Below are 18,253 nucleotides of genomic sequence, written 5' to 3'. Positions count from 1 at the left end.
CAGTGACAATGCAGCACTAAGCAATGTTTTCAAAGCATGAATTCCAAATGCAAAGTGAGAATCAATTGGGATTTATTAGCCAGGATACGGATTTGTGGGAATACAAGTACATTATGAGAGGCATATGGGGGGGAAACTCATCTTCTCATGACTTCTTTTGTATTTGTGCATACCTACACTCACATCTTGCACCTCACTGAAAACAGAAGAAATTCCTGTTCATTCCTCTTCCCTTCCTAAGACAAGATATTATTTCCCAGTCCTACCTCTGAAGCTCCCTTCAGTTTCAAGTATTAGGAACTTCAGGGGTCTATAGAAATATGACCTCTCTGGGAAACCAGCTTTCTCAGAAGGACAGTTGGAAGATGGTGCAGAGATTTAAATAATAGTCCAGTTGCATGGCATTGGCAGTTGTAAATGTCATTATCAAGACCAACACTTTAATGTTATCGATGAACAAATTGAGGCTATAAAATGTCAATAAAAATTTTGCAAAAATTTTAAACACATCTCAAAATGTCATACATTGGAGGATATCTAATGAAGGTTTGCATCCATATCACCTAGGCTAAAACCCACTTTTCAATTTCTAGAAATAAGAAATGATTGACTTTGCAGATACAGAAAGCTCCTAAGTCATGACAAATACAATGATGCAAAATGACAAATGTAATAATGAGTCTAGATCTCACAGTACTTTCCAGATACCAGACACCACAATCCACTTTTCTTTGTGTTTCAGGTTGGGCTTCCCAATGATGCTCGTCTCTTGCACAGTTGGGATGTGTTACCTCCTTGTTGCTCATGTCGTGATGGGATGGAATTAATAAATACACAACATTTGAAGACTAAAGGAAACTTGACCCATCACCAACATCAGTAGAACACTGCCCCAAGACCACTCTTGGGAGAAGAAAAGGTGCTTACCATGAGGGTGCTCTGGAGTGGAGAATTCTGGCACCCATACCCATTCAGGTGAATGCTGGAAAATCATGGGAAATACGAAATAACTTACTAAAGATTCCACTACAAGAAAATATGTATATTTCAAAACACATCTTGCTATGTTCTGTAAGAAAAGACACAAATGCAGTATTCTACCCAAATGGCTTGTGCTATTTAACTGTCACTTTCCTGAAGCCTTCTAGAGTTTTTTCATGTAATCACTTTCCATGTTAAAATAATCAGCATTCAAATTGTATACTCTCCAAATTCATATTCTTCCTCGTCAAAGGAAGACAATTTGTAAGGAAACATTTTATGTATTAAGAAAAATAAACTGTATCTTGACAAAAGGTTTAGAATTTGTTAGTCTCCTAAACTTTTGGTAGTTTACATTCTGTAAAATTGCATTTTATCCATTTATGTATTTCTCTGGAGTTTTTAAGTCATCAATTACAAGCGCGGGGGCCACCTGGGTGGCTCAGTCAGTTAAGTGTCTGCCTTTGGCTCAGGTCATGATCTCAGGGTCCTGGAATCGAGCCCTGCATCAGGCTCTCTGCTCAGCAGGGAGTCTGCTTCTCCCTCTCCCTCTGCCCCTCGCTCCACTTGTGCTCTCTCCCTCAAATAAAGAAAACTTTTTAAAAAATTTACAAGGGCAGAAATTTGACTTGTAAGGTCATAACTGCTTTTTAAATAATATTTTACATATTTAACAGCCTAGAATAATAATCTTCAATTTTGAAGGTGGTGCATGCTATTTCCATCAATTGTACAAACGTGTGGTTAATGCTCCCAGCTCTGCACACACACAAGACTCCAGTGGTTCTGTCAATGTTTATTAAATCCTGTTCTCTTGTGGAGTGTTACACGTGAGACCGAGATAGTGAGAGCAAAGAGCAAGAGGGTCTGGGGTCTCTTCTGCTTTGCTTGGTCAGTACCATTGTTATACCCCAGAAAACTCACCTCTTCTTCAGGTTTTGGTCTACTGTGTGTGATTCCTTGAGATGAAAATATTTACTAGGGACTCTGCTCAGAAGTGGTAGTTGTATAAAGTGTCTGATTTCAAAAGTCTTAAGATCTCCAGGGCACTAAATACTGGAAAATAAGAGAGCTTTCTAGCTGCATTTCTGTCCCTGGCACTCTCAGGATGAACGTGCCCTTTCTACAGTTTAGAATCTATATTTGTTAAATGGCAACCTGCATCTTTCCTGAAAGGTAGGGAGAGAATTTATGAGAATATGCCTTTTGGATTCATGAGCCATCTTTGAATTCTTTGACAGCAAAGATGACACAAAGCACCAATTTGTTTTAAAATCTGGTCTTGGTCACAGAAGCTGCTGTGTGCACCTGACTAAGTGCTTCAGAGGTGCCCCCACCCCAGACTTCCCAGGGAAGGAGCCCTGACAGCTGTTCTAGCTCTGCTCCCTTTTCATGTTGCCTTGCTGATGCCTAGATGTCCCCAAAGTCTTTCACTAAAAGGCACTGTCTTCTCTTCTCCCACATATTTCCATGCCTGGTGGTGGTGGTGGTGCCTTCCTTGTGCCCACCTGCTGCTTCTAACTCACAGCTTTTCTTTCCCCCTTTACTTCTTCTCCCCCATGATGCTGCAGCCTCCATCTCTCCACCTCCCACCTCTCTTCATTGATGCCACCCTCAGTTCTCAGTCACTTCTTCTCATTCTTAAATACCTTTGGCTCCTGACTCATCCCCCCCCCCCCTTACCCCCTCACTTTCTCAGCATTCCCCATTCAACATCCAGGCCTCATTGCATCTGAACTTGGTCCCCGGTAACTACCCCTTGAATTCTTCATCTCACATATCTCTCTCTGACACTTCTGGTCATCTGCTCCAGATCACCACCCAAACACATTCTTCCACTGATGTCTCCAGTTCATCAGCCACTCCCTTTTGCTAACCTCCCACATCAGTTCCCTCCTAGCTCAGTTTTCTACTTCTGCTCGAAATTCAAAACCACTCTTAAATGAACAGCCACTGCTCTCCCTTTTCTGGCCCTGTGTCTAAGCACCTGAATAGTGCTGAGGTAATTCATCAGTTGGGATGAGTGGTTTTACTTTAAAATAGAGATCACAAGCATCAAACGGGCACTCAACACTACCTGACTCATATCTTGCATTTTCCTAGTGCAGCTGTCAGAATCCTGGCTAGAAACACATGGCTGCTCAGATTGGGTAACCTAGAGGGAATTTAACCAGTATAGTGCAATCCTGTGGACTGGTTGAAGGATGACGTGAGGAAATAGTTAGAACCTAGAGATGCAGGGAACTGTATGGCAAGCAACCACTGATGGAAGCCGTGATCTTCTGCAGTTGGTTGCAGCCAGCAAGAGTCACTTTGCTGGGAGGGGGCTGTGGGAATTATCTTGATTTCACTCCCTTTCCTCCCTGTGATTTCCAATGTCCTTCCCATTGGCTAAAGCCAACCAGAAGCCAGAGCGGAAGAGGAACTGTTGTTGTTGCTTACGTAAGTCAGCTCTTATGGACACAGAGCAGGACAAATAGCATGGAAAGTGGGCTTTGAAGGAGCAGATGGAAGATACACTACTCCATCCACCAGTTTTGCTCTTCAGCAGATAAAAAGTTCACATCTGCAAACAAGGAGACAGTGAAAGTGCCATCAGGTTTCTTGTCATCAGGAGACAATGCAAGTTTGTCTATACTCCCTCCGGATACTGTCTCCAGAATTAGTAGGCAAATAATCCAATGCTCATTAAGCTCTGTTTCAGCATGAGAGGAAAACACAATATTGAAGAGACAAACTGTAGCTTTGTTATAAATGTTGGGCCACCATAGATCAGTTATCCTTGTTGGAATTGTTCTGATACCTCATGCATGAACCCCTCGGGCCCACAAGGACCATGAGGACATACTTTTATAGTCTGGATTCACCATGAAAATCTCTTCTGCTGCATGTGAGGATTCTGAAGTTGCATTAGTTGTGTATGACCTTTTACAGGTGCCTGTCCCACATATACTCTCAAGGCACATACCTGCATGGGTGGAGGAAGAGGTGGCAAAGCAGCAGACACCTCTGCCATGGGAATTTGGGCAACTTCCTCCTGCAATTTATGTGTGCCTTCCAGACATGCTTGGGCCCAGTGTCCTAACTGCCACATAACAGAAGACCTACTTTATGGATTGGTTGGTCAGATGGCACTTGGTTTATGATGTGCAGCTCAGCTTGCCTGGTCACACTATTTCCCACAATCAGGTCTTCAATCTGTACCAGGAGTTGCTTTTAGTGGAGATGAGTAGTCAGAATAAGAAGGCAGGGACTTATCCAAATCACAGGATCTGTACTGTGATTCTCCCATTGAGGTTTGCCAACATTTCCCCTCAATGTGTTGTGCCATTGCAGAAGGCCCACGTGGCACGGCAGCTTGCACTACAAACTGGCCCTGCTGAAGGGCTTTTGCGTGCTTTGGTCCCCCTCAAACCATGCAGCCTCATGAAGGTTAGAGTAGATTCCCCAATCTGTTATATGTTGCCTATAAAATCAAAAGTAGACCAAGAAGAATTGTATTTTGTATTGTGTGAGTTGTGATTAGTGCAACAATTTGTCTCTCACTTTGCAGAGTAATTATAAGTAATCGATTGGCAGTAACCTGTGACATTTGCATCAGGATGCTATATTTCTTTCTTTTTACTATCTTGGTGTGAATGGGGAAAGTTTCTAACATAATAAGAACAAACTTGGAGACTCTAACAGTTATTTGACATATCTATCCCAGGACTCATTCTGGAGCTGGGGAAATAACCACGGGATGGTTCAACTATTCCATGGACTTAGCTCAAGAGTGCATCTACTACTAATATAACAAAATAAAAATTACAAAAAAAAAAAAACAGATAGAGACAAAACACGCACACACGCACACACACACACGCGCGCACACACACACAGACAAAGCCCAGCATTCACTCATGATTAGAACTTCTGTCAAACCAGGACTTAAACAGAACTTTCTTAACATAATAAAGGATTTTTGTAAAACTTAAAGTAAATATCATATTTGATTGTAAAATATTAAAGGCATTCCCTAAACTAAAAAAAAAAAAAAAAAATTGCATCTACTGCTTGCCCTCCATAGGCCTCTACTTTGTCTAATGAATCAGAGGGCATTTTGGGTTACTGAAAATTGCAGAAAATTAACACCTACATATGGAGATCTAGGTTATCCTTTTCACTAATGCACAAGTTCCCTGATAAATGGCCACAAGTGACTTGTGCTGTTCCACTGCATTCCTCTGAAGAAAGTGTGAGGCGAGAGCACTAAACACATCCTCGCCTGTGCTGCAGGGTTCTTTCTCAAAGAGATATAGCCTCCCTTGAATGAACACATTTAGATCTGGGAAGTAGCTGAGGCCTTTAATCCTTTTCATGATCCTTGAATTGAGTTAGAGAAGCCAATTTTTTTTCCAATTTTGTATGGAAAGCTGCTCATATAATTCACTACCATGAGCTCCATGATTGATTTGCCTTCTGGTATAGGTCTCTGAAGCTTGCTGTGGAAACGGTGCCCACCTGACTGCAGCAATGAAGTGCTTCCTTGGCTTCTCCTGTCTTGGGATCCCATTATTCTCACTGGAAAAAGAAGACTCAATTCAATTATTGTGACCCCCTACTATCATTACTAGTCTTCAGAGGACAGCCACCCCAGGGGTTTCCAATGTCACTGATGCCCTACTCTACATCCTGCTCTCGAGGAAGGAAGTGACCAATGAGTTCTCTTGCAGGGAGTGCTTAAGGCTATCGGTAGGTCATGAATAATCAGTCTGAGCCTTTGGACTTTCTTATCTGTATGCCAAGGATTAACTAATTCTATGCCGGTGCATAGAATTGATGTGTCTTCTAAGTGCTCAAGCCAACACATGAAATCTCAAATTCCATGTGAGTGCACTGACTCAGGAATTTGGTCCATTCAAGCCTTATATTTCATCCTCCCTGGTGTGACATCTGTAGACTTCTTTCCCTACATGCTCCCTAAACAGAGTGGTGAAGTTCGACATTTTCAATAGACAGGATATTTTGTCTTGAAGCGGGCTTTCTACTTCTCTATCCAAAACATACTGGTATCTTGTTAGACTCCTGGAGAAAATGGAGGGTATTGGGGATAAGTCTTGAGGCAAATCCACATCAGCTTGCAAGGCAACTGGCTCAGAGGCAGCCAGGAAATCGCTGTCAGTCAGGAAAAGCTGCTCTCCTGTTTATTACCAAGAGGGAACTCAGGAGAGTTTGGGGGTTCAAATTTCTCAATCATGTCTGAGTCTGACAACAGGCCCACACCCCATAGTCCTGCTCTTTCTCCACCAGCATCCTTACCAACCTTCAGAGTCAGGTCTAGGCCCAGGCCTCAGCCAGATCTGCTCGACTACTTCCAAGCTGCCTCCAAAGTTTTCTGATCAACCGCTCATGTTCTCATCTGGGTAAATACCCACAGCTTCCAAGTCCTGTCCTGTCCCTGGTTTATGGTCTCTAGGGCTGTCAGGAAAAGCCCCAGCTGACCCCACACACCTTGATGATTAAGCACCACAGACACTTGAGCCCAATGTCTTGTTTTCCCTGTGACCTTCCGTGATAGTGATGCTATTGCAGCCATGACTAGCCTTGGTCCCGTTCTCCCCTGGAGCAAGAGTTATTCCTGCCATCCTCAGAGATATGAGGAAAATAATTCCAATTCTCAGTTTAGGAGGTTATTTCCTGGGGTGACTCAGGTTATGGATTAGGTAGGAAACAGAGGGCACAATCAAATCACAAAATGTGAGAATAGTTTGATAAAGGGACAATTTGCAAAGTATGGGAGCATATTAGGAAACTACAAAGGGGAAAGAAGTGTCTGGGGTTCATGACAAGAAGACAGCATTATCATCCCTACAGCTATGTGAAGATGGCTTCCCAAGAGGCCTATGACTTGTGGGCAGGGAATGCAGCCTGCCCACTAGTCCTTGCAGGAGGCAGTCAGGAAAAGAAATACTGATCTCAATCTCCCTATCTTCCAGCTCCTGCCAGTGATTCCATTGCCTGAATCCAGTGAGAATTACAGGGGATGGAAAACCATTCATGCTGCCCAGGTGGGCCAGCGTCCAGCATGGAGCAGGGTAGAAAAAAGAGGGATAGGCCTGTGGGTCAGGGGAAGGCAAGGCAGGTCAGAAGGAAGTTCACCTTCCTCTACTCTGGGAGGATTTCACGCTTCCTTTCCTCCACTTTGGGAGGATTCCAGGCTTCCTTTCCTCTAAGCCCTCACACCTCATTTGCCCCCACCCCCAGTTTTACTTCTTTGAGAAAATAGAAGCCCTCAGAGAAGAACACTATCATTAGTAAGTTTACAGGTTTGTTTGCATCCGTCTGCAAGTGTCCTGTCTTTATAACATAAGAACAGTGACCTTGTCAAAGGCCAATCCCTCCGTGTTTGCTCTGAATCTTGTAGCTCCCATTTCTCACAGGCGCTTCACTGTTTCCAACGAGAAACTATTCTCTGCATTGTCTACCAGAGCATTCCCTCCCACACACAAACATGATTTTGTGGACTTCATTCATTCACTCATTCATTCATTTGAAGGTACAGGTATGCCCCCCCTTTCTGAAAGTTCTCATTAGGCACTTCACTTTTACAGAAGACCCACGTTAGTACCTGTTTTTGGAAACAAAAGGAAATCTGAAGAGGATTTTCGCTTTTACGAGGAAGGGTGAAAAGCAAAAATGGTGTTCAGGGTTGGTTTTTCAGGGAGCTGGTAGAGAGGCAGCACACAGCACAGCCTGAGCAGCAAGGGTGGCCCCACAAGCTCCTTACCCAGAAACTGCACCCAGCATCTCAGCATCAAGCTCCCATAGCTTTGAGCTGTGTCTGTGAGCATCTGGGCTTTATCTCGATTCATTTTGTGCGTCTTTTAGCAAGATGTGCCCTAAGGTACCAGAAAGGCCTGACAGAGGTTATTTTTGGGGTCTGGGAATGCTCAAAACATTTTCCATATTAATTAATGGCAATTGCTTCATCATTTATGTCATTTTGGCTTATGAAATGTTTCATAGGAACACTCTGCTTTTGGATAGCCAGGAAAACCTGTATTTTTTCAATGTTTTTATGCTTTGGACAACTTTTCCAGATGCTAGAGATGGAACAGCAAGTGAGTGAGTGAATGAATGAATGAATGAATGAATAACTTACTCTAACTTCATGGAATTTATCTTTAATAACACCATTTTAAAAATCATCTTCCTCCATCTCCTACCCCATTTCTAAAACTTTTCGAAACAATTTTTGTCTGTACCATTTATACTTTCTCCTCTCCAGTTTACTCTCTTTTTATTACTATAAATAATTCAGGCATACAGAAATAAAAAAATATATATAATGAATATCTGTGTATGTACTAACCAGCTGACTTGAAAAAAAACACTAAATATCACCCAAAACTCCTCTCTGTCCCCCTCCTGATAATGCTCTCCTTCCCCCCCCACTAGAGGTACCTACAAACAGGTTTGATGCTTTTGCTCAATCTCATGTAATCAAATTCTCTTGTATCATTACTCCCCAGCAGGGGTCCTGGGTCCCTGTGTCATTGTCACCACTATGCTTTACTTGAGCTGGCACATAGAGATTAAAAATACATGTCAGGCAGTGGTGAGTTCTGGGAAGAAAAATACAGCTAGTGGTTTTAGAGAGGCTGGTTGGAGACAGGACATCTGAGTGGAGACATAAAGGGAGAACAGCCATAGAGGGGTCTGGAGAAAGAGGGAGTGCAGCAGAGTGCTCAAGAAGTGAGACACCCCCCCCCCCCAGGCAGGCACATGCTAGGCTGTTATTGTACCAGCAGTGTGAGCTAGGGGAAGAGGAACCCAGGTTCTGGCCCTGCAGGACTGTGGGCCAAGGGGAAGACTCTAGATATCTGTTCACTGAAAGAAAACACTAGACGGATAAACGGGGAATGTTGAAGGGAGTGGGGGTCACATCCCAGCTGTCCTAGAAACATGTTGCTGTCTCCATTTCTGGGTCAAAGACAAGAACTGGACAAGTAAGGAGATTGATTTTATTTAGGTTATTGCAATGGGGAGAATGCCCCAGCTCCAAAGATCAGAGTGTCTTAAAAGGATGGATTTGCTATTTTTAAGTGGGGAGTAAAGAAGCTGCAGATGGAATGATTTGAGGTTGGGGTTGTTTTGAGAAAGGGGAAGACTCAGTTATCAGAACAGGGAATGCTTTTCTTTGTAGTCAGTGTCAAAAGTAGTAACTAGTAAAAGTTTACCGTGCACACACCAAAAAGTTTGCAAACCTGGCACACTCAAACTAAAACATGGACTGAGGCTCAGAGATATGTTGTCATAGAAGAGCTTATATAGGGGCACTCAGGGACTGGCTAGTTTTCACAGTGATTGGTTATTATATTACAATTTTCTTAAATGATAGGGATTTCATTATTGGTTACCTCATACCAATATTGGGAAGCAGTTTAGGTTTTGCTTAGGATTTCCAAAGACATAAACAAGAAATAACCTAGGTCAAGTTAGTCGTGCCAAAAAAAAAAGAAAAAAGGAAGGAAGGAAGGAAGGAAGGAAGGAAGGAAGGAAGGAGAAGAAAGAAGAAAGAAAGAAAGAAAGAAAGAAAGAAAGAAAGAAAGAAAGAAAGAAAGAAAGAAAGAAAGGGAAAGAAAGAAAAAAAAGAAGAAAGAAAGAAAGAAAGAAAGAAAGAAAGAAAGAAAGAAAGAAAAGAAAGAAAGAAAAAAAAAAAGCTAACTTAAGCTTTGTTTGTATGACTGAATTTGTTTTGTCTCCTCAGGGAATTTTTGAGGCTGGCCTCCATTTGTTTTTTATTTTAACTTTAGCTAGTTTCAGGGGACAAACAGTTCTCATCTTGGCCAATCAATCACAAGAAACAGTTTTAACCTTTGCTAGTCAATCGTGAAATGAACAGGAAGTTGGAGGGTCTGGGTTTGACTTTGGCAGCTACAATTACGCAACTGTTAGGCTGCAGGTCATCCTGTTTCAATAAGCAGCATTCAAGTAACTGAGAATACAAAATATCTATAAATCTTTCCCTACATTGTGGAGCCGGAAGCTGCCGCTGACAACCCCCAGTGAGGGTCCCCGCCCCAAGGAGGACAGTGAAGAGCACAGCCGCCCACCGCCAGCAGTGGTGGGCCCACCACAGGTCTCAGCTCGCTGCATCACCTATGGACTTAGAGTCACCAGACACAGGTGTTGGTTGGAAAAATGTGTTACTCACGGAAGGAGAACAGGTCCGGCAAGATCAGCGTCTGCAGTGTGTGCTGCCCTCCCACGTCAGCAGGATCTCCAGATAGCCGATGTGGGGTGATGGGCTGCATGTTCCCCTTTACTGCTGCAGGCAGAGACCCCATTCCCTTCCCTCAGGGGGCAGATATACCATTGGGCTGAACGGGTGCCATGCGATGTAAACACGTAAACAGAGCAGGGACGTTCACTGAGAACTTCATCCATACACTTATTGGGTTGGGGTCACCTAGGAGAACCCGACAAGCAGAGTGCTGGTTGGAACAATGCCTTAGTCACAGAGGGAGAACAGAGTTGGCAAGTTCAGCATTCACCCCAGAATAGAGAATAATTTCTCTTAATAAGGAAGGAGCATCCAGGATCAGCAACAACTTGATACCTGGCCTCCATCAGAGGGAAATATTCTAGACGCTGGACACTGAAGTGGTCAGTGGACTCCATCCTGGGGGAGGGACGCTATGGCTACTTCTGCAACAGGCATCTAAAAAGAAAACCAGAAAGAGACAGTGCAAACCCACAGAAGAACCCATGAGAAGCAAATCTTTTTGTCTGTCCCTTTCCCTGTCACCAGCACTGGCTTGGCCCTTGGGCTCTCTCTTCTTCCCTGGGTCCAAAGTGCTTGCTCCACATTCAGCCCATTCCTTCCCACTCACTTCCAGTCTTTCTAGATTCGTCTTCAACCCCCTGCCAGTCTTCATTTTCAATGTAAAATTTCCATAATCCTGTCTTTGTTTTCTTTAAATCCTGCAGCTCTTTTTCACACTTTATTTTAAGTGATTTATCAACTTATTAGAAGACCACCTTCTCCCTCCCTGGTGGTCCCTCTCTCAGCAATGCAAACAGTCTCAGATGCCCAGGGTGGGGTGGGGAGAGGGCTAGATCTAATCACTGTTTTTAGTATTTTTTGCCCTTGTTACACAGGCCTTTTTTCAGCACTAAGGGAGACTATAATGAGGCACAGATGTTGGTACGTGAACGGGCTTGGCCAGCTGCAAGGGGACTGACCTTTTCACTGAAAAGGTCTCTTTCTCATACTCTTTTATGGGTCCTACAGTGGAGGAAATCAATGAAAACTTTCATGGGTGAAATGGATTTTAGAGGAAGCATTTTGTGAAAAAGGAAGCAGCTGGTGAAAGATCAAAGGCAGAGACCACCAGTGTGAAGGCTGGAAAGACAGTGTAGTCAGCAGGCTGGCTGCAGAAAGAAGCTGAGGGGTCTAGAAGGAGAGCAGGGGCTGCTGGTGTGAGGAGGAGTCCTGCTGAGAGCAAAGGGAAGTCAGCCTCCTCCCCCTGCTTTGGTCGATGGAGTTCGTCTACCAGGTGCCCTCAGGACATATTCTGTGCCTCAAGAACAAGGGTTTTTGATTGGAATCCACTTGCTCTATGGTGATGGGACTTCTGGCCTTCGCCCTGTGGACAGCAGGCATTTAGCTGCTCAAATCACCAACTCATAGCCCACTGCACCCCTATGTGCTTGTAGACCCAACACAAGCAGACATCTGTGACGTGCTCAAACTTGTATTGGGATGTCTGGACCTATTGGTACCTCTTGGAGTAAGCTTCATGAAAAGAAAGAGGAAGGCATGGTGAAAGTCTGACACAGGCTGTCAGGAGGCTCTCTGCCCTGGTGTTTGGAAATGGGGTAGGGACAATTGAAAAGCATGTTATTTCATTGGGTATAGCTGGTGTTCTTCAGGGTCTGAAGGTGACCAGAATAAAGCCTGTCCCTGCCCTTTGCCTGGCAGCATGGCAGAATGTCAATTCTGGTTAGTCTCTGCAGGGAGCAGCTCAAACCCCCATCACAAACCACTCACAACCCAACCAACCTGGGCACATGTGCCCTCTCAATTGCCTCTTGCCCCATGGGCAGTGCCAAGGCACTTCCTTCCCAGGCATGCAGCAGGAAGAGACTGAACTGAGGAGGCAAAATGACCCTTTTGGAATGCCTACCTTGATGACATTTTACACTGTGGGTGAATTAAAAACAAGCTTTCCAATTAAGTGCCTAATCTAATACAGCCTCATGAGGTATGTACAGAAGAAACGGGGCAGCCAGCCCCTGCCCTCCAGGAGCTTTCATGAAATGTTACTTATTTCCTAATTTTCTTCCCAGTGCAATCTCTCCCTGAGGCTTCCCCCATGTGCTGGCATGCTCTGTAATCCAAACAGACTCCTCAGAGAGGTCTGCATGTGGCCAGACAGCAATAAAAATGTTTGTGCATTAATACATCACTGCAGAGCTTATTATATGCAGAGGGAGAGTCTTAGATGCCTGAAAGAATTCTTTAAGTGACAAACCAGGTTCCAGCGGTGTTCCCTGCTCTGCATTCTGTAGTCAGTCCTCTCCCGGTTTTTGCCTAGCTGTCTTTTGCAGACAGTGGCAAACCTCACAGGTAGACAATGTGGCCCAGTTCTGCAGCAGCCTTTGCATGTAAATCTTAATTAGTCTCAGCCATCCCGTCTCATTCTTTTCCTCCTCTCAGGGTCCAGCCTTTGAAAGTGTCATCCAGAACTTCTGGAGTGGCAGGGGACTGGCTAGTGTCCTCATCTTACGTCCCTAATGCCCCCATCTCCCACGTGCCTAAGCCCCGCCCCACCCCCACATCTGGCACATGCAGTCAGGGCTGGTCTAGTCTGACTTGGGGATAAAAATTTTGGAGACTGACCCCTCCCCAGGCATGTTCTTTTCTGCACAACTTCCTAGCTGCTTTGCACATGTGTCACCATCATGCTTTAGAACAGTTAAGAATGCCATTTACCTAGCAATCTGCAGCCAGAAAGGTGAGCATCTTTCATTTTCCATCTCCTCTTTGCTCTTGCTAAGCCCAGCTCATACCTGCCCTCTGTCATCTTGAGCTAAACTAGGGACAGGAGATGGGTTCTATTTTCCCATCTTTTCCCAACCTAGCCCAGTGCTCTTTATCTAGGAGGCACTTTGTATGACCTGGTGAAATGAAACTTAACCTGCCTGCAGTCAAAGGTCTATCTTCAACAGCCCAGATAAGTCTTCAATGTGTACTTACTAAAAGCATAATTTTTGGCCAAAAAAAAAAATATCAATAAGAGGAAGTTAAATCATTGCTGAAATGTCCCATCCCTTAGAAAAAGGCAGTTTGGTTAAGATGCTGCCGCAGTGCCCTGAGCTGCTCCACGTTATGATAAATGTTCATCATGTAATAATGAAAAATATGCTATTCAAAACAATTTGTATAAAACATTTGCATAAAAGTAATTTGACACAATTTGTAGTGATGATGTTAAACTTTTCCTGAGTCTGTGCTCCTAGAAACAGTGCAAGTTAAGAAACACCATAACCTTTGTGTCCCCAGAAGTGACTTATTACGAAAAAAAACCTCTGTCCCATGTGACTTACATAAAACACAAATGCTCCCTCTTGTTTAGCTAGAATAAGGCCAGGCGCTCCAAATTCCCCTTCCTTGCTTCATAAATGATTAGCTGAACTGGTTGTCCCACTCACCAATCTGGACAATGCCTTTCCCCAGACCCTCAACTTGGGCCTACCCATGAGCATTGCAACATAGAACAGCCCTCCTTAATGCCTGCCTGGGAACATTTCCTGATAAATTGTGGGATCATGTCACCTTCTCCCTGCCCCCTCTGTTTTTCTAGCCTTGCTCACCCCTCTCTATAACAGAAAGTCTCTGTCTGCCTGTCTTTGGAGAGCCTTGAAGATCCGATGGTCACAGTGTTCTGCTAATGCACTGAGCCCTTCCTTCTATTGCAAAGTCACCTCACCCTAATTGCAACAATCCATTGAATAAGGTCCCTCCTCACCTAGGCATGGGTTTGCTTTTTTAATGGGGCAATGGAAATCGTATAGGTTGTGTAGGGGATTTTCCATTTTGAAGGGTCCAATTGATGAGTAATTACATTTTCTATAACCCAGAGTATTCTTGGTGAGAGTGAGAGGCCTCAGACATAAATATGTATGAGATAAAGGCTGTGCTGTAAATAATGCAGGACCAGAAACCTTCACATCCCACCCCTAGTGTGTTCGTAACCTCTGTCCTGGAAATGCCCTTTGGCCTTCAGTGGCCTATTTCTTCCACTGCTGAAATTATGTGACTTGGGGAGCTCCAGGAGGTCCCCACAGCCCCTCTGCCCTGAGTTGCTAGTGGGGATGGATAAAGAGAAATAGCCCTTTTCAGGAGGCTGGAGACCCATGGGATGAGGGCAAAAACTGTTTCTGCCTTCTGACTGCAGAGGTGTCTTCAGTCTGGTGTCAAAGCACGATGTGGAGGGCAGAGAGCAAGGGGTACACACCAGCCTGGGAGGCAGATGGCTGACTGAGGTCTTATACCAGCCTCTACTCTGCTAAGCTCAGCCGTACTTGGGAGGAAGGCTTGAGCTTCTTTAGGCAGGGTCTGAATTAATCTGTTGATTCTATTCATCATGACTAAATATTTGGTAAGCACTTGTTGCCCTGTTTGTCCTCTCTATGACCTGTGGACCTAGAAAACAAGGACCATGTATGACTCAACTTTGCATCTCCTGCACGTGGTGAAATACCCAGTCTGTAGTTGGTGCTGAATATGTTTTTGTTGACTCAATTAGATTAAACTACCCTTCACTCTCCTTCCTCTCTCCAGGTGCAGAAGGTAGTAAGATAGCAGCCTGGCAGTGAGAGGAGGGGACCAGCTGAAGGAGTGGGTCCAGGGCTACCTGGATGCTCTTTACCTTCCCACCAGTGGTGAAGGTGAGGAAGGTGGCTGCTGACTGTGGACTGGGAGAGTGGGCATGGGGGCTGGGGGCTGGAATATGAGGTGGGAGGAGCTGGAGCTCTTATCCTTTGCTGTCCTGTGCCCAAGAACACTCCCAGTTAACCTTGCTGGAAATGGGTATAAATCACAGTCAAGCACAGGGCTGGGCACAGAGTTCAGTAAATTCCACCCTTACTGGCCTTTTATTCCAAATAACACCCTGAAAGAAATGTGTGGACACAGCAAACTGGGTGGTGTGAATCATGTTTATAAAAGCAGCTGTGAATAGAAATGCTATCTGTGAATAGAACAGTTCTTGAGATAGGCAAGTAGAAGATACTGTCCAATTCACTGTCTTATTACTCAGCCACAAAAATAATGAGCCTATAATTAAGCATATGCCTTAAAATTAGCATTCTAAGGAGTAGTACATGAAATGCAAATTTCCCCTGTAGCTTAGCTCTCCTGAATCATGTCCTTCATGGACTATGATTTCTGAGCACTGGCCAACTCTCTGGGAGAGGCAGCTTCCTTAGTCGTTTTACTCAAGAACTCATCGTGACTGCATGGATGGCTGTGGGATTTGTGCGTTTACACATGAGGAAGTCTCCAATTGAGAGCTGTGAGCTTTACGTGTTTAGATAACATTAATGTTATTCTTAGTGAGTATAATGACCAATGTGAAGTCAGACCATCACTGCTTCTCTGAGGAACAATTTAAATCTGGAAATAATGTGCCCACCCAGCTCATCTCCTACATAGGCAATATGAATATGTATCAGAGGGTCACACTGCAGAGTGTCAGAGTTGAATGGATAATGAGAGAATTCTATTTTAGTCTTTCCCATAACTGTCAGTGCAGTCTGGTAAGTTTCTTTAAGGGATTACCTTCCTACATCTATTCTTTTTTTTTTCCTTAAGATTTTATTTATTTATTTAAGAGAGAGAGAGAGAGAGAGCGCATGAGCAGGGAGGGGTAGATGGAAAGAGAGAAAGAATCTGAAACAGAGCCCTCGCTGGGCACAGAGCCCGATGTCGGGCTCAGTCCCACAATCGTGAGATCATGACCTGAGCCTAAACCAAGAGTCGGGTACTCAACTTACTGAGCCCCCCAGGTGCCCCCCTACCTCTATGTTTAGGACTGCTTATGTGTCATGTTTTATGGCCATGGCACCTAAAACTGAAGAGAACACCAGTGTTTTATGTTGCCACGGAAAGCTGGAAAGGGCTTCCTGCCCTGGAAAGCACTGGGGACCCCATTCTACTCCAGTTCCTCCACTGATTCAACCATAAACATGCCCTTTAGTCACTGCATCTCAGTGTTTGGCCCGTAGAAGGGAGTCACTGAATAAGATGCTTTGTAACTTTTCTTCCAGATCCTAAATATTACATGTGTTTTTTGTTTTTGTTTGCTGTTTTTGTTTTTTAAGATTTTATTTATTTGACAGAGAGAGACACAGTGAGAGGGAACACAAGCAAGGGGAGTGGGAGAGGGAGAAGCAGGCTTCCCTCTGAGTAGGGAGCCCGATGTGGGGCTCGATCCCAGGACCCTAGGATCATGACCTGAGCTGAAGGCAGACGCTTAACAACTGCGCCACCCAAGGGCCCCTACAATTACATGTTTAACTCTGGTTACTTTGTATTTTAAAACAAACATTTGTATACACATGTAAAGCATATCATAAATCGTAAATACACAGCTTGATGAATTTTCACAAAAATCTCACTCCCCAGAAGCCCAATCCCCTCCACGCCCTCAGGAAGCCACTTACATCTAACACCATAGATTAGTTTTGTCTGCTTTTGAAATTTTCTTAAGTGGAAGTACACCATGTGATTTTTGTGAGTCTACCTTATTTCCCCCAACATTATGTTTGTGTGGCCCATCTGCGGTATTGCAAGTAGCAGAGTGTGCTCATCTTGTTCCTGCCAATATTCCATTGTGCGAATGTGCTGTAGTTTATGTACTGACTCTGCTGTTGATGGACAGGGGTTTGGACTGTTTCCCATTTCTAGCAGTTATTAATAATTATGCTACGAACACTCTTTTGCGTAGTTTTTATTTCGGTATACATATCTACCTATTTCTAACTAATACATACCTAGTGATGAAATTTCTCAGTCCTCGGGAAAGCATATGGTCAACATTATTAGATAGTTTTCCCAAGTGATTATGTTCCTTTACACTCTCACCAGGGGGAGATCAGACTCCCCTCGCTCCCCTCCTCAGCAGTATGTGATATTATGAGGGTTTTATTATTAGGCATTCTGACATTCTGATGGTACTGGTACTTTGCTATGGTTGCAATCTGCAATTTTCTGATGACTAACCATGTAGAACACATCCTACTTTTCTCCCTTCTCCTATTATGCCTTCTGTCTCCTTGTATGGGGGTTCCTTACGTAGTCTGGATTCGAATCCTGTGTTGAATATATGGATGGAAACTATTCTGTCTTCTTTGTGACTGCCTTGCTACTTTTTAAAGATAGTATATTTGAATATGACACAGATTCCTATGCAGTCCAATTGACAACTCATTTTCCTTATGGTTAGTAGTGTCTTTTGTGTCCTTGGAAGTAATGTTTGCTAACCCCTGAAACATGATATTTTCTCATAGTATCTGCTGGAAATTTTATTGTTTTACCTTTCCAGTTTTGCTTCACAAGTCATCTAGGATTTTTTTTTTTTATGTACGGCATGAGTAGGACTTAAGAGACATGTTGTTCTGCCTGAGTATTCAATTGACAAAGCACTCTTTATTGAAAGACACTTCTCAGGGCACCTGGATGGCTCAGTCGGTTAAATGGTTAAGCATCTACCTTCGGCTCAGGTCATGATCCCAGAGTCCTAGGATGGAGCCCAGTGTCAGTTTCCCTGCTGAGCAGAGAGTCTGCTTCTCCCTCTCCCCCTACCCCTACTTTCCCTTCTCCCCCTCCCCCTGCTCGTGCTCTCTCTTGCTCTGCGTGCTCTCTCTCTCAAATAAATATGTAAAATCTTTTAAGAAAAGAAAGACTCTTCTCTTTGTTTTTCTGGACTATTCTGTGCCATTGATGTATTTTGCTATCCTTGCACCAACGTTCTTTGTTGTCGCAAGTCCAGATGCACTAAAGTCTAAGTCTTCTAACTTTGTCCCTTTCTCGAGATTGTCTTGGCTATTTACCTTCTTCATTTTCATGTAAATTTTATTCATTGCTCATTAATTTCCACAAAAATACCTGCTGTGATTTTGATTGGGATTGTATTGAATCTGCTGATAAGTTTGGGAAGAATCAAACTAATGAGCATTATATATATCCCTCCATTTATTGAGGCTTTTTTTTTTTTAA

At 43.8% G+C, this 18,253-nt stretch overlaps 1 protein-coding gene across 5 annotated transcripts in view; it reads left to right on the top strand.

Moving 5' to 3' along the window:
• OCA2 (OCA2 melanosomal transmembrane protein) overlaps window positions 1-18,253 on the top strand; it is a 467,353-nt gene that overhangs the window by 442,380 nt on the left and 6,720 nt on the right. For 4 of the 5 annotated variants that reach the window (XM_045795323.2, XM_045795325.2, XM_045795322.2 and 1 more), the window contains exon 24: window positions 743-1,581. The exons of the other annotated variant lie outside the window; for it this stretch is intronic. In XM_045795323.2, coding sequence (XP_045651279.2) covers window positions 743-827 — 85 coding nt within the window. In that variant the 3' untranslated portion in view covers window positions 828-1,581. Of the gene's footprint in view, window positions 1-742; window positions 1,582-18,253 lie in introns of those variants that run through there. 5 annotated transcript variants of the gene reach the window in all.

Source organism: Ursus americanus, chromosome 28 (genome assembly GCF_024610735.1).
Source record: "Ursus americanus isolate L20-20 chromosome 28, mUrsAme1.1.p, whole genome shotgun sequence".
NCBI classification, from domain to species: Eukaryota; Metazoa; Chordata; class Mammalia; order Carnivora; family Ursidae; genus Ursus; species Ursus americanus.
The sequence above is the reverse complement of the archived record's forward strand: the minus strand, read 5'-3'. Positions and strand labels throughout refer to the sequence as shown.